The sequence below is a fragment of the Terrapene carolina genome, unplaced genomic scaffold (genome assembly GCF_002925995.2).
Source record: "Terrapene carolina triunguis isolate 2854851 unplaced genomic scaffold, T_m_triunguis-2.0 Scaffold103, whole genome shotgun sequence".
NCBI lineage: Eukaryota > Metazoa > Chordata > Testudines > Emydidae > Terrapene > Terrapene triunguis.
The window spans coordinates 4,108,584-4,125,258 of record NW_020664454.1 but is presented as its reverse complement, the minus strand read 5'-3'; the positions used below and the strand labels follow the sequence as shown (position 1 = coordinate 4,125,258).

Below are 16,675 nucleotides of genomic sequence, written 5' to 3'. Positions count from 1 at the left end.
TAGGGCATTCTTTAACTGGTTTAATTGAAATTATTGAAGTCTTTCAATTGTTAAGAGTCTTTAAACAAACTTATTTGGGGGCACAGTTTTTAAAATTCCAGAGATCTGCTCCTAGAAGCTATTGTAGCAATTTCAAACACCTAGCTAGGAACCAGGGAACTATCAATTTGTGAACTGGGTTTTTTAAAGCCTTGTAGCTAGCTGCCTATTGTCTCATTCCTAGAATTTAGTGACATGAGTGTACACTACTCAGTTTGAAATTGCCAACTAGAAATATAAAGTAGTTTCAAGTACTGCCCCTGCCAAGTTGATACTTTTTAAAATAGAAAAATGTTAGTGAAAATATTTTGTTTAAAAAAAAAAAGAAGTATTTACATGGAAACTTCTGGTTATAATATTACAGCAAGTTACTGGTCCTTGCCAGCACCAAGTACGTCACAGCAAACCACACAAAGAATTAAGGCACAGAGTTTATTTGTGGTTTTCATACAGTACAAAGAGGAAACAAAGTAACTTTTGCATTCCAAAAATTGGTAATGAGTTCTGAAATTAATTTAGGCCAGATCCCATAACCAACAGCGATCTATGCTTTCCCTTTCAGGCCTGAACACCTCCATGTACTAGGAATAAGAGGCTAGTTCGGGCATTAAACTTATTTATCCATTTGGCCTATCTGTTGTAGTTACAAGCAGGTATAGTGCCCACTTAAAATGAACTGAGGCCAAATTCTTTCAGCTGGATCACTGTACTGGCCTTTTTCACTGTGAACCTGTTCTGGATTTAGATCTGTAGCTAAAGGCTTTGACAACTTAGTATACAACCCCAGTCTCCCCTATGACTTTAGTCATTATAGCCTTACCAGTCTAAAAAGCCTTGTTTTTTGTTTAATGAAACTGTTCAATACCTTAATTATCCTTGTAAAACTGTCTCCTATGGAGTGTCCAGGAATGTAGCAGTGTCCATGGCAAAGAATTAAGATTGTAGAATTTAATATTTTACAATTTCCATTAAGTTTAAGGTTGTGCACCTCCATTTTACTTCCTAAAGACTCATGCCCTGGAATAAGGAAATCCTTGGAGGGCTATTCCCCAATAAACTGGGGTGGACGTTTCTCTCTGAAGGCAGCCATCCCTTCTTGGCGGTCTCTTGTAGGAATATTCTGCATTACAATAAAAAAAGCAGTTTATTTTGTAAAGTTAGGCAGCCAATACTAAATTAAAATCACTGTCAATATACTTAGAAGTAAAAGTTTTTATGGATATTAAATCAACATCTCAGAAGTAAGGTGGTCAACTGCCGCATCTTACAAGGAGGAAAAGTTTAAATAACTTTCAGGGCAGGGCATAGCACATGAGTACTTGATGCAGTCCAATGGACAATGCCATTGAATTTAATGGCACTGTCCTCCATTATGTACAGTAAGATCCATAAGCCCAAAATAACTCATTTTGAGGATACAAAGAAAATATTCCACTGGAAGAGAAGTCTTGCATGCTCCTGAAATATGGTTTTCAACCTAACCAGAAAATCTGATACATACAGTACAACAGGAATTTAGTGTCCAACTCAACCAGCCCCCAAACCATCACAATGTATGGGCTCATGCTAGAAATTGTATACGTGGGTACATATGGCTAAATCTAGTAAAACATGCAATTCTTATTCAGTAAGATCAAGTTAGGGCCTTGATGGACCAAGTTCAGTCTGAGGCAGGTGCAGGAGTCCAACTAGCATTCATAGGAACCCTGTTAATGGGAAGGTAAAACTTAAATCCATGTTTAAGGGCTTGCCTATACAAGAAAGGCATTGTGGAATAAGTCAGGGTGTGAATTTAAAACAGAACAGTTATTCTGGAAAGATGGCATGAACACTCTTATTCCAGAGTAAGTATGCCTTTTTGTGATTTAAGATTAATCCACTTCTGAATTAGTTGAACTGATTCAGAGTAAGAGTGTCCATAGATGAGGTTATTGCAGGATAGTTATTCTACAATAGCTACAATATAGACAAGCGCTAAGGGACTTCAGTAAGTTTTCAAATGTTTGTATGAGTTTTAACCATTAAACTTCTTATCTCATGGAAGTTGTGAGGCTATTACAGTATTTAGGAAATGTACAGTGTGATTTTTAAAAAAAAATTAAGATAACATACCTGTGCATAACACATTCCCTCAATAGCCATCCCCGATGCAATATCCACCTGAAGAGAAAAAGTGATCTCTGAAGTACACAGCATTTAAACTGCAGTACCCTTTTGAGTATTTTCCATGATTAAAGGTCAGAGTTAGTATTAAATTACTATCTCTAACCCTAGCATTACTGTTATAGTATTTACAGCTAACATGGAGTCAGAATCCTGCTCTACCAAACTGTTAGGCCTTGGCTACACTTGCAGCTGTACAGCGCTGTGAGGTAAACCTGTCTTCGTACAGCTGAGTAGGGAAAAGCGCTGCAGTCTGTCCACACTGACAGCGCAGTGGTGTGGCCACACTTGCAACATTTGCAGCTGTGTTGGGAGTGGTGCATTATGGGCAGCTATCCCAGCATTCATGTGGCTGCAACATGCTTTTCAAAACGGGGGTGGAGTGTGACAGGGAGTGTGGGGGGAGAGAGAGAGTGCTTTTTGGAGCATGTCCGCACTCCATTTCGCAAGTTCCAAACTTCCGGCCCCCTGCTCATTCATTCACTCACTCAAAGTGAGGAGCAAACTGTTTGCTTTTTCTCTGTGGTAGGAGCCCGCATTCCTGCAGCCGGTCACAACAATGGAGAGGATTGGCCAGTTGACAAGGTGATTAGTAGAGCGCTGCAAGCGTTTACACTCACACCCGTGAGTCGTAGCCACTCCGCTGTATCTCTTATGCTTCTCGGGGAGGTGGAGTACCTGCAGCAGTGTACCCAGGGAGATACAGTGCTGTAAGTGCCCTGCCAGTGTGGACAGGGAGTGAGTTACAGCGCTGGGGGAGGCTTTACAGCGCTGTAACTCGCAAGTGTAGCCAAGGCCTTAATTTTGTTCATGCCTCAGGAGTCACTTACAAAGAGACTGATCCCTTATTGAAAACAGGGATTAGAATCCATTTACAGAACTTTCTTCTGGACTGTTCTAAACATTTTTACTGCAGTTTTATGAGTCGCTCTTAAATTTTTGCTTCACTGGACATTTCATAAACATTCTTGGGGGGGGGGGGGAAGTTACCTCTATCCCTCTGTTTATTGCCAGTTTACCCATTTTCACAGCGATGGGAGCCTTTAAAACAAAAAAGATAACTGAAGTCACTTCAGTGTACACTAAAAGGCAGTAGTTCATAGCTTCCAAGGGCAGGAGGGACCATTGTGATCTAGTCTGACTTCCTGTATTACAGTCCATATTATTCTTTCTTCCAAATAGAGCAGGGCAAAATGTTTTGCACACTGTTTTCAGCAAAAGAAAAAGATTTGGCAACAGCAAGACTTTTTAAATTCATGTTTAGGTTTTTTTTTTTTTACAAGGAACTGTTCTCCCCCCCCCCCCATTAAAAATTAATTAAAAGCTTTCATTTTAACATTTTCAAAACAATGTTTCAACTTTTACCTTTTTTTAAAAAAAGATCATTTTAAAATCTAGTCGAAATTTTGTTTTGACAATCTGTTTGGAATTTTTGAAAAAATAATTTTCATTTTAACCCAAAACAATTTTTGTTTTTTGGGTTTTTTATTTGTTTGGAACTGTCAACAAACTGAAAAGTCAGTTATTCACCCAGCTTTTTCCAAAGGCAGTCTCTTGTCTTCAGGAGTTTGCAGTAAAGCTAATGCTATATATAGCCAAAAAAGCAAAGACTGTCTACAGTTCATAATAGAATGTACTTTTAAGTATTCAAGCCAAAGTTTTCAGACTTGAGTGCCTAAATATATGGCCTGATGGTCAGAGGCGCTGAGCACCCACAGCTTGCACTGAAACAGTGGTAGTGCTAAGTACCACTGCAAGACAAATTAGCAAAACAAAAATCAGCAGATTGAAAGTTATCACTTTTAGGGCTGGATGTGTACAGTGCTACCACTTTAGAGAGAGCAGTCCCAGATTGTTATTTCAAACAGTGTATGATGGTTATGTGTTCGATGCACAGAATAGGAATGTTCTATGTTCTAATGCTAAGGAACCATTAGTTGTGTCTCCTACCGTTCCTAATGGAAGTAAAATACAACAGCTAATGCAGTGGGAGACGATGAAGGCTATTTTGATGGAGTCATTCAGATCCCATTCATGAAGAGGAAACAAAAATAAGTTCTGTTTCTCACACTAATTTCAAAGATCTAATTTTCAAAGTTTGCCTCCTTTTTGCTGGTGTAAGCAATGACACAGAGGTCTGATTGTGCCCACAAGTCAGCTAGTAGATGTCTACATTGCATCATTTGCACTTAATTGAATCTGCTAAGAGAGAGATTGGGTTGAAGATGCTTTAAGAAAAATAAGTCCCCCAAGATTTTAATATTTCATGGAAAGAGGTAAGAAGCTAGCCATGTTCCACAAAGTAGCCAAAACACATGAGCCAAATAAACAATACTGACCTGAGGAAGAATTTCTTTAGCTAAGGTTAATGCTCTCTGGTAAGCAGCATCCCCTTCATCATTCTGTGGCACTGTGTGGTTTACTAATCCTATTGAGAGTGCTTCTTGTCCATTAATCTGTCTGCCAGTGAAAATGAGTTCCTTAGCAAGACCTATTCCAATACAGCGGGGCAGGCGTTGGGTTCCACCTTAAGACAATATACCACATTATGGTTTTCTGAGAAACAAATAGCAAAAACCACTCAAATATATTTTACCTGTTTATACATGTGAAAAACATGGTGTTTTAGTAGTACCGTGCACTACAGCCCCTGTCAGCTGAGGAGCTCAACATTTCACACATTAAATCACAGCACCTCGGTGGAGTGAACAAGTATTCACACGTTGTATAAAGGGGAAAAATGAAAGGGTGAAATGGTCTTCCTAAGATCACAGGAGGTCAGTAGCAGAGCTCGGACAAACTCTGCCATTCTGACTCCCTGCTCCTTGCACTGGCTACTAGATAACACTTCCTTTGTATATAAAAGGATTTTCATCAAGTACCCTACAGTAAAATTCACATGTAGCTGTGAAAATATTAGAAGATTTAATGAAGATAGGTTACCTGCACCTGGAAGAAGTCCTCTGGTGGTCTCAATCAGGCCCATTTTAGCTGATGAAGCTATTTTTAAATAAAATTTTTTTTAAAAGTTACTTTCTCACAACAGAAGATAGCTGTTAACATTACACTAAGATCATTTTCACTCAGAGAATGCCAGTGGATGAATCCCACTAGAGTCAATGGTGTCAAGTGGCTAAATTCCTTTCACACTAAACATGCCTCATTTTGTATTGAAAGGTATCAAAAATGCAACTAAAATGAGTGTGACTGCAGTGATTAGTCACATTCTGCGATTTGTGTGGACTTGCTTATGACGGGCATACTATTTGCTGAGCAAACTAGAGCTATGGATCTTGGCCTAAGCACTTTTCTGACACACACACACACGTTTGTTCCACAAAAAGAGGCGAAATTTTGATGCCAGCTTTTGCTGAATAAAAGTCTCTCTGCCTATCTACCACCTTAGCACCAGCTGGAAAGTGATCTCTGTGCAAAGTTGATCTTTAGCATTCATTCAATGTGGGCATCCTGCAGCTAGACTCTCCATTCTCAATTGAAGACCAGCCTCAAATGCTAGTTCTTATTGCATTTTTTAAGACATAAGCTGTTTAAGACAAACAGCTTTGAGGTGTCTGTCGTACAATCAGAAAATTTATCTTTTAAGGAGCACTAAGTTACCAAACTGCCATTTTGGGAGATTTCAGGAATAAGATGGGCCAGGTTACAACAAGAACAGGAGTACTTGTGGCACCTTAGAGACTAACAAATTACCCACGAAAGCTTATGCTCTAATAAATTTGTTAGTCTCTAAGGTGCCACAAGTACTCCTGTTCTTTTTGCGGATACAGACTAACACGGCTGCTACTCTGAAACAGGTTACAACATTAACTTCAGGTAGCCAGAGAGGATGGGTGCTACAGTCAACCAACCCCAGCTACAAGTTAGGTGATGAGGAGCCTGGACTTAAATATCCTTTGTAGCTGACTGCTTCCAGGAAATTTGGCATTTTTTTTCCCCAGGAAAAAGGGGGCTAAGGGTGTGGTATGAAGATTCAGAAGGGAGGTAGGAATTAAAGCATTTTGCTAACTTTTAAAAAAAAACTCACCCATTAATGTATATGCTGTGTTTACTAGCGATATTAAGAATTTTCATATTAAGCAATAAGAAGGAAATCTGGTAGCACTAGGAGAGTTACGTGGGGACACTTATTCCAAAGGCAGGGTGCACTGAAGAAGTTGCAGTACCTCACTGGACTGGGAGCCTCTAGAAGAGATTGTTACTCCCCCTGAAATGGATGCAAGTGGGGAGGAGGTTTTGGTTCTGTCTGAATTAGGCTTGGAATTAGCCTGAGATCAGACTTGTGCACACCAGGTCACTAGGTGATAAAGTAAAATTGTCATAATTCAACTTGTCACATGATCTGAGATAATGGAGGTGTTTTGAAAAGAAATAGCAGCTCTCTGATCTTGTGCAAGTTACAAGTACATAGGGATGGCCCAGTCCCTCTGTTGATGTACTTTCTAAAGGGTCTATTCTCATCAATGTGCAGGGACCTCACTGCTAAAAGTAGGTTGGACCAAACCAGAATTGATCAGTCACCCAATAAACCTGCTCTTAGTGGGCATTAACCATATACCCCTACCACCAACAGGAGATTAACCCCTTCCAAAAGAATTTTAGTGTAACTCATATTGATACCTCATCTAAAATTGTTTCCCCTTCTAAACAAAAGACATACAGCTTTCTCAAATAGTTTAATGTCACCAAAATTTTAGGCAAGTGCCTATTCATTTCCTACATTACACAAGTTCCTGTCTTAGCTTATCAGAAAGGGAACCAAACAGCCTTTAGATTACTTTCAAATGTTGTTTAACTAAAACCAGTGATTACTTTAAATATCCCATATTTGGCAGTGCACATACCTGCTATTCGAAGATCACACGCTAATGCCAATTCCAATCCCCCACCCAATGCATAGCCTTCTATTGCAGCTATTGTGGGCATAGGCAGTGCAGCTATTAAAGACAAAACAGATTTGAAAGTTTAATTACAGGAGCGGTTTTTCAGTGAGTGTTTCATGTAATTACATCTCAAATGTTCCAAGTTTGGTATGATGCTACAATGATTTCAGTAAGTCAAAAGGAACAAGGAAACGGTCTTCAAATGGTAAAAAGTTGTGCTTTTTTCCTTCCTCCTCCTCTTTAAAAATAATTCCACATTATAAAGCACTGACATGTAAAACAAAGTTTATTTTCTCCAACTAAAGCTCTGCCTCCTTGAAATGGAGATAACTGGATGTTCACATTTAATGTGTTACAATGGAACAGTCAATTAACAGATTCTACACTCTGAGGCACTCTCCATGTTCCATTTTATATGGCTACAAATGGTCAGTCCCTACTGCTGTCCAATTCAGCTGACCATTACATACTGCATTTAGTATGTTTATGAACATTACGTAAGTCTCCCAACACTTGTGAGCTAGGTGAGTATCTCTCCCATTTTAAAGTTGGGGAAACCAAGGCACCTAGTGGTCAAGTATCTCTTGCAAAGAAAAAAGAAACAAATCACACTGAGTGAATAGAAAAGTTAGGAACAAAATCCAGAAGTGTTATCTTGAAGTTCCTGGTTCTAACTACTCAACAACACTCCCTCAAACATCCCTTGGTGCTTTGTAACATGAAAGTCCCATGTGGGTGCAGGTATTTTGGATAATACATTTATCTTCTTCTTACTGTTACTTTGATATTCTAGTCAGATTCATTTGTGTTTTAAACATCTAGCTAAAATATCTCCCTCCAGGGACAACAGAACAATTCATTAATACAAGAAGAGAATTGACTGTGCAAATCCACACTTGTCTAAAAAGAGGTAAAATCTTCAGAGGCTATTCCAACTTGAAATTGACTCAATGATCCAAGCACCTTTACTATTCTATATAGGTTCTTGTATCACACCTATCCCTGTAGTATCTGAGCACCTTCCAGTATCATGCATTAAGTGACATGACTAACATCTGTCATGTATGGTTCATTCTTTCATATCCTCTCCCACTGGGGGAGAGCTGTGTGTGCTATGAAGTGGGGTTTTTTTGAGAGTGTATTTGCTGCTCTCATTTCTCTTAGAGAAGGTAGCTCCAAGAAGCGCACCTTGTACTTGGAGCAGAAGATAGTCCTTAGTTCCTTAGACGGAAGTTCATTCCGCAGTCTGGACCAGGCCCCAAGAACCGTCTCTTGCATGGACGAGTTTTACCCTTTTAGGGGAGGTATCCTTATAAAGTTTCCCTGATATAGCACCACTGACTGCCCCCCACGGTGTGGACATATATAGAAATAGATGTTTTATAACTGATCATTTACCAATTTCATCCATTAAACTTCTCAGCCTGTGAACAAAGTGTCCAACCTCTGTATCATTCATTTGTGCACGCTCCTTTAAGTCAGCACCTAAAGTGTGGAGGAAAACAAGGAATTCAGTGATAGAAGAAAGGTAACAGGCAGTTGAGCAGCAGTGCTTGATGTGACTATGCAGGAGAGTCAAGTTCAAAAGCGGGATGACAACTCTCTAGACTACTGGAGCTTAGGTGCAGCATCCCTGGAATTCAAGCATTCAGGCTTTAAGAATGGTTGTGGAGTGCTCTGCTCTGTTGCTGTCTTGTTAGACAGTTCATAGAGCAGCACCAATTCCTATGCCTAAAGAGGTTAAATCTCAAAATTGCAGGGTAGGGGCCCTCCTGTGAGCAGCCCATGGGTCTAACTGGGAAGAAATGGTAATATAAAGAGAGAAGAGCTAGTCTTCAGGTGTAGTTTGCTCTGCCTGCTGAGGTCTCAATTTCTAAAGCAGGGAATTACATATGCCTAGCCAGGACAAGGCAATGGTTTGTTCCTTGTTACCCCACAACGTCAAACTGATTTCCTTAAGTTTGTTTTTACATCTGTTGCTTAGCATAGTCTAATCTGTACAACATAATTTGAAGGGATCTGTTTTTAATATCAAGTCACAGAACATTTGTTACATACCTGCACAAAACACGCCTTTGACTTCACTTTTAAACACTACCACGCGGATCCTTTCATCACAACGGAGACTTTCTAGAACTCTGAATAGCTAAGAGTTTAATCAAGAAGAGCAGTTAAGAAAAACTGAATGTGTCAAGCATCTAAATTACTATGCATGTTTAAATGACTGAAGATCCCTATATTTTGATAAAAGTTTAATTTCCTTGTTCTCGGTGGGCATAGGGATCTCTTAGAAAGCCAGCCTCAAGGATGGTCCTTGCTCCACACATGGTTTCTACAAGCCTCTCCTGAAACTCTTAGGATTCCCCTCTTCTCAATCCCATCCACAGAGATTTTTCTGCATCCCTGACTGTCCTTCCTCTTCAGAGTTGCGCAAGGCTTCCTCTGAAACAGGTCAGTCCCCAATTTGACCAAAGAGGTTGCTTATGACCAACACAAAGTCTCCTTTCCCCAGGGACTACGCTGCCTTTTGACTACTTCCAGCCGCTGCTGGCCTAGCAACAAAGGACATAGCTTTAGTCTCAGACTTGGATCTCAGACTTGGATCTCACACATGGTACCTCACCTCAGTAGGCCTAGACCATCAAGCTGAACCCAGCCTAAGTTGTTAGGCCCAAACAATGGACCTACATGGAAACTGCTTTGGGGTGAAGTTCAAATACCTTCCGGACCCCCTCCATTTGTTGATTTTGAAACCCAGTCCTACTGCAGGACGGACATTAAGGAAACCAAATACACAACTGGTTGTTAGTCTAACAGTGAATTTACACAGGTTCATTCACTAACAGTAAATTTTATATTTGATTAAAATAAAATAATGTACTAGATACAACAATGATTAGATTGCCAAAAGTAAATACCAGGAAGATTTCTGAAAGTAAGCAAGATGGGACCATTTTGAAGGCACACATATTTTTTGCCGTAACAATCATGGCAGCATCTCTTTAAGTGGAATAATTTAGTGTTGTTATAAAAGCCAGTCAAATCTTGCTCCCTATCCAGAAATATTTTTGATAGTTCAAAGTTCTCCTGTTAGGAGATTAACAACAATACATTCTTGCTTCTTTATTTTGGTGCATCTCTGATCTGTGAGTTCATTTTCCCTAGCTGGCAACACAACATGCTCGAAGTTTTTCCTCTTTGATAGACAGTGGAAACCTGAGATCATGAATGTCCAGGAGCTACTAGTGCCCCAAGATACGGGGAAAAGGAGACACTGAAGCTCTGGAAGGCGCATCCAACAAAAATGTAGCAGTGTCCCCATCTGTAAAATGGGAGTAACTATACTTAACCTATTTTCCAGCCTCTTTAGAGTGGTGAGAATTAGTTAGTATGTGTAAAGTCTTACATATTAAAAAAAATGCCAAAATACAAAGTGATTGGCCATAATAATTGCAGAAGAGAAAACTTAAGCACCCATTTTACTTCTACAGGATACATTTAGATACTGATCACAATTCTAAACAATATTTAGTCTAGAGATAGAGAAGCAGATATACTTACTTCATTAACAAGTACTCTTCCCAGTGAATTTCTGGCATGGGCTCTGTTCATCAGGATTTCAGCAATTCCTTTAGTAAAGGGAGACAATTTCAGTTACATTTTGTTTAAAGATACAAGTTATATTTGACATGGCAAGTCTTCTTGGAACAATAGCCCCAAGTACTGTAACTCTCCTTTTTGAGACTTTGTATAAAGATTTTTTAAAATATAAAGTAGGCTGCTTAAGTGAGTGAGTTTTAAATGGAACACGCCAGACCACATTGTGAAATTCAGCGCTACAGAATCAATGTGAGGTTACATAATACTGCAAAAATGTAGATAAATAATCCTTTAACTTAAAAGTGGACCTCTTGTCCAACTTGGCAGTTCTAGGTGTTCTTTGCATTTTTTTAAACCTAAGAACAGACTGGATCCATGTAACAGTTCCATTTTGCATGCTGTTCTGCTTTCCCCCATACTGTCTTCCTGCTTGGATTAGCTGTTCAGGTATTTTCCTTAATGGAGAAAACCTTCTTCCCATACCTACTGCTTACAGGAGAAGAACAGCACAAACTGGACAATATCAGTAATGGTTCACTGTCCAGAGCCATCTGGAAAATGCAAATCCATTTCTCATAACTAAGCCTGTTGTGTAATCACTAGTTTAAGAATCAGGGGCCTTGCCTTGCTCAAGGTTCTCAAAGTCCAGCAAAAAAAGCAACACATTGTCCGTAGAATATTAACATACAGCTTCTCCGTGTCATGCTGTTCTTGAAAGAAAAACAGCCTCAGAAGTGATGTGCTGTAGCGAAGCCATTTACAAAGTTCTCACTGGTGCAGAACAGAAAGGGGACATGGGTTCCATTTCCAATACCCCACACATTCTGTGAGGGTGGGCATTAATAACTTCCTCATTTATTTACAGGCATTTCTATTGTGCTCATCACCTTCTCTGAGCGTCTCATGAGTGAGAACGAATGGGTCTCCCATCATCACAGGATGTTGTGAAGTATCATCCCCATTTTACAGCTAGGGAAAGCGAGGTATAGAGGTGAATTGACTTGCCCAAGGTCACACAGCAAACTTGTAGCAGAGCAAAAAATGGAGCCCAGATCTCCTGTCTCCCAGCGACTGACAATTGTGAATGTGTACAGTTCCTTTTTTCCTGGTTGGACTCTTACTCCTAATTTCCCTAGTCCTGTCCAGCTCCAAATTTGCTCTATGATCCTGTTGCTGCTGTACATGAAGATGCACAACAAAAATATACAAGGTTCATATTTTCTACACTGCTAGAAGATCTTTACATTTGAGCCACTGCCTTTGTGACTGGCTGGCTGGTGTGATATCACCATCGACCAAATGGAAGAGAAAAGTCAACTAGCAATAAAGACATGTGCAACAGCTGGCATAGGGCTACGATGGAAGCTAGCACTATGAAAACTGTACAACACCAAAACATTGCAGAAGAAGCTAGAGAACCTGTTTTGCAAATCCCAGAACAAGTTAACCTCCTTGAAAGCTTGTTGTGTGGAAATCTTACCTTATCCTCAGATTGACCTGCAACTCTTCTCCTCTAACCCTAAGGTTATCCGACCTTTATTACTCTACATTACTGACATCAGAAAAAAAATAAACCGAGTGAATGTAGAGAACAGATTATTTATATCCAAGTTCATTGCATGCTTCCTGCACAGCTCTTTTCCTGGTGCCCATCTGTGTTGGGTCTTTGTAGTTGTACCTGTCAGCCAACTGTGGACCAAATAAAGGACACCACGTAGGACAAAAAGATTATAGAGAACTTTATGAAATTTGCAACCTGAATAATCACCGTAACATGGTGTTTCAGCCCAAGCACAAATCAGTAAAGTTCCAGCTGCACTACAGAAAAACTAACCTATCACGGGAGCCTGTTATAAGTCGTTAGTACCACATATATGTAGAACATAAATCATTCCAATAGAGTAGATGGATCTGAAAGTGTGTCAGCCAACTTCCTGAATTACACTGAAGTCTTGCCAAGTCCAAGATTTAAGCACTGTTCAAGGTGACAGTTGGAATATGTTTTGTCCCTTTGACACAGGGTCAGGAGCTACCCAGTTGTAACCAGATCCTTTAACATGGTTGCTTTTCGGGGGTAGATGGGAATTGTTTTTTGCCCCATCTCTGCTATCTATCTATAAATAAATAAATACATACAGTTTGACAACAGTTCTGGTACAATATTCCTGGTTCTGCTTTGTTACAGAACAACATACTGCCCCTATGGCCCATACGTACTGTGTGGGCCGGGGCCCAAGTCTCTAGCTGGCCTAATGCTGGTTATAATCTGGCTACTGTACAGTTTACTCCAGCCTATACAGACCTGGCAGGGTCAGCTCATGATCAGGCACATGATTATTAGCAGCTGTTAAACTGGACTGTGTGTTTTGTAGCGTAGGCTGGGGTTTTCTCTGTTTCTGGATTGTTGCAACTTCCCTGGAGGATAGCCGCAGTTTCACAGTCTGCACATTTCAGGGGAGGATTTATTTGCCAGCTGCGATTTCGGGGTAGGGAGGAGAGAAAGCACCTCTACAGAGTTACTTCGTGTAGCTCCGAAAACGGAGTCATTTTTGTGGGCCAAGACTCGAGTAGCGCAGGGGGAGAGGTAGGGGGATGAGAGCTGATTCCCTCCTGCAGCTACCTCCATTCTAGGGGAGGAAGCTGCCTGGCCAGCACCGGACTTTCTACTTCTCCCTCCCATGGGACTGGAGGGGCGGGTCCAGACTCACCGCTGCTTTCCCCGCCGTGCACATTGACCATGATCTCCTTCCCCCCAGACGAGGATCTCTGGCTGTGGCCGCCGACCCCCCGGGGGTGCGGCGCGGCGAGCGCCCTGCACCCAGCCGCAGCTCTCCCCAGCCGAAGCATTGTGCTATTTTTACTTTCAAAGCGACAACGGCGGCTGCTTCCTCCAGGTTTGGGGAGAAGCTCTGCTGCGCCACCCTCTGGCGGAAATGCTTCCTGCAGCCTCCAGAGGGCAGGGGAAAGTAGGACCCCACCACTCCAGCAAAATTGTAACTGGGCTTGGCTCTGATTTAATAGGAGCCGGAGCCAGACCCCACTGTCCTACTGGGAGAAAGGGGGCTCAGAAAAGGTTGCTGATTTATTTAAATGATGGTAGGAAGCTACCATCAGAAATGGCAGGGAATACTGAGGGACTGGAAGGAGAGGTGACAAGTTATATAGACCTGAAGCATTGCTCTGTGTGGCTCAAAAGCTTTTCTCTCTCACCAACAGAGAGTGATCTAATAAAATAAAATATATCATCTCACCCACCTTGTCTCTCAGGTTATATGAGAGGCAGTTGCCATCTACAAAATCTATGGCTTTGATCCTGCCACCCTTTAATTTTAAGCACTGCAGGGGTTCATTAAGGACTAATTAACTCATTTGTCATTAAGGACTAAATAACTAATTTGGGATCAGAATTAATTAATTATTTTAGAAAGGATATAGAAGTTAATCCAGAAGGAAAAACTCATTGTATCTATACATTTTTATAAAAAAAATTTAGTCTATTTTTGTGTGTGTGTGTGTGTGTGTGGAAGGAGTGATTAGCTGACATGAGAAACAAAAAATCTACAATTTATCTGAAAAAAAAATGCTATATATAAAATAGTAATTTTATGTTACAAGAATCGGATCCCAAAACATTATATTTACTGTGACAGACATTAGACATGGTATAGCTGTTACCGAAAAAAATAAAAAATGATATATTCATGGGAGAATGGGGCCTGTTCTCCAGCCATGGGATACAAATAAATTCTCATTTTAAAAAAATGTAGTTTCTGTGATGGGAAAATGAGGGGGACAAAAGAGCGAGAAATACTTAACTATCTGTCCAGTTCAGTGGGGTGGGGACATGTCTGAGCAGAAGGGTTTTGCGGACTATAACACAAGAATTGGGGCTTCATTTTCTCATTCTACCACAGACTTTCCAAATGACATTGGGCAAGTCATTTAGGCCCAGATCCTTAACAGTATTTAGGCACCTAACTCCCAAAGGATCTGAGCCTTAATCTCTTTGTGCTACTCCCCCATCTGCAAAATGGGAACAATAAAACTTCACAGAGGTGTTGTGCAGATTCATTAGTGTTTGTGAGATGCTCAGATGCTACAATGATGGAAACTGCATAACTCCATAGATGCACAGGATTAGAAGCCAGGAACTGCCTTTCTGTCATAGGATATGAGTTACTCCTCATAATTTATAGGGGGACAATACCACCCTGAGTTCTAATCTTACATCTGACTTCTTTTGTGGGCTTGAATAATTCACTTACCCTCTCTGCCTCAGTTTACTTATAAAATAGGGATATTAATACTTACCTACCAACACAGGTTTGTGAGGATTAATTAACAAATATCTGTACAGTGCTAAGTATGATATTAATTATTATTATTGAGGAATGTACCAATTGTACAACACGACAACTTTTCAGAGCTGTACATAATATTTGAAAATTTAATAATTTGGTAATCTGGCTATCCATTTTTTTCTAGGGACATTTCTGCCAAACTTGCTATTTGAATTTGACAATAGTTACAGATTGCAAAAGGCTCTTTAAATTTCCTTGTTAGAGCTATTTTGCAGACCTCATTCTCCCTCTCAAGTGAATGACCCGGCGACACTGACATCCTGCATGGCCAGGGACACTGAGCCACTGACATCTGCCAGCCGCCACCTTTGGCCAATACTGGGTTTACCATGGTGCCAGTGGCTCCATAGTGCCGGGCCCAGAGTCAGAAGGAGAAAGCTGCCCCGCCCCTGCTGCACCCCTTCCCCTCCAAGCCTCCTCCCCTGAGCCACGCATCCCGGGGGACTGCAGCAGGGGTCGGGCCTGTCCTGCACTCACCGGGCGGCGGGAAGTGGAGTGACCCAGCCCACTCCGCTCCGCCGGCTCCCAACCGCGCCACTGGTGAGTGCTGGGGGGTGGCTCCTCCCCCAAAGTCCAGGAGCCAGGGAAGCAGAGTGGAGCAGGCTGGGGCTGGGTCACTCCACTTCCCACTGCCCTGTGAGTGTGGAGTCGGGCCTGTCCTGCAACTACCGGGTGGCAGGAAGTGGAGCAACCTGGCTCCAACCCGCTCCGCTCCGCCAGCTCTTGCTGGGGGGTGGTTTCCCCCCTGCTCCCCAAGCCTGGGGAGGAGATGGAGTGGTGAGGAAGGGGCATGGGATGGGGAAGAGAAGGAGATTGGGCAAGTGGGAGGAGGGGGGAAGCTGGAGCCCAGCATGTGGTATCCCCTTGGCAGGAGCTGAGGCTCCCCTGTTAAGCAGGCCCATCGAACCATCACCCTGACAAGCCCCCCCTCCCCTGCAGCTGTACCACCCCGATGAGCCCCCGCAGACACCCTCCCCACTAAGCCCCAACCACCTGCACCTGGACCCCCACCCAAATGAACCCCACCTCCCCTGCACCTAGAGCCCCCCTGCTGAGCCTCAAGCACCTTCACCTGGATCCCCTGCAGATAGGGTGACCAGATGTCCCGATTTTATAGGGACAATCCCGATTTTTGGGTCTTTTTCTTATATAGGCTCTTATTACCCCCCATCCCGATTTTTCACATTTGCTGTCTGGTCACCCTACCTGCAGAGTCCCATTGACCCTGCACCTGGAACCCCAATGAGCTTCTGTGCATCCAGATGTCCCACTGAGCCAGCTACACCCATATTGCCCCACAGAGAACTCTTACCCCCTCACTAAGTCCCTCTGCACTTGGATCCTGCTGCTGGGCTGAGCCTGCTCACCCATACCTGGTGCGCCTGGCACAGGCGGGCAGGGCCCAAGGGTGTTTCTGGGGCAGGCCTGGCCCTTGCACTGTGTCAGGGACGGGTGCAGCCTCACTGCCGAGTCCCTGTCCGGGGTGGGATGGGGGGGACGGGACTGCAGGGCAATCTCCCACCTCCATGTAACCAGTGGCCTGTGCTCCCCACTGCCAGGTTGGAGCCTCCACATTTATTTATTGACAAAATTTGCAGAATTTTACAATAT

At 42.1% G+C, this 16,675-nt stretch overlaps 1 protein-coding gene across 2 annotated transcripts; it reads right to left on the bottom strand.

The window, feature by feature from the left end:
• Positions 1-457: 457 nt before the first annotated feature.
• On the bottom strand, positions 458-13,585 carry LOC112120561 (enoyl-CoA hydratase domain-containing protein 2, mitochondrial). Of its 2 annotated transcripts, none has more exons than XM_024219685.2 (10): positions 13,412-13,585; positions 10,665-10,732; positions 9,162-9,249; positions 8,502-8,588; positions 7,065-7,157; positions 5,146-5,202; positions 4,542-4,729; positions 3,193-3,243; positions 2,152-2,199; positions 458-1,159 (listed from the first exon to the last, which is right to left on the bottom strand). In XM_024219685.2, the coding sequence occupies exons 1-10, from the start codon at positions 13,548-13,550 to the stop codon at positions 1,082-1,084; spliced, it is 897 nt and encodes a 298-aa protein (XP_024075453.1). In that variant the 5' UTR covers positions 13,551-13,585; the 3' UTR covers positions 458-1,081. The 2 variants fall into 2 exon arrangements, with proteins under 2 accessions (XP_024075453.1, XP_024075454.1); XM_024219686.3 differs by lacking the exon at positions 13,412-13,585 and adding an exon at positions 12,184-12,377.
• Between the last annotated feature and the right edge of the window lie 3,090 nt (positions 13,586-16,675).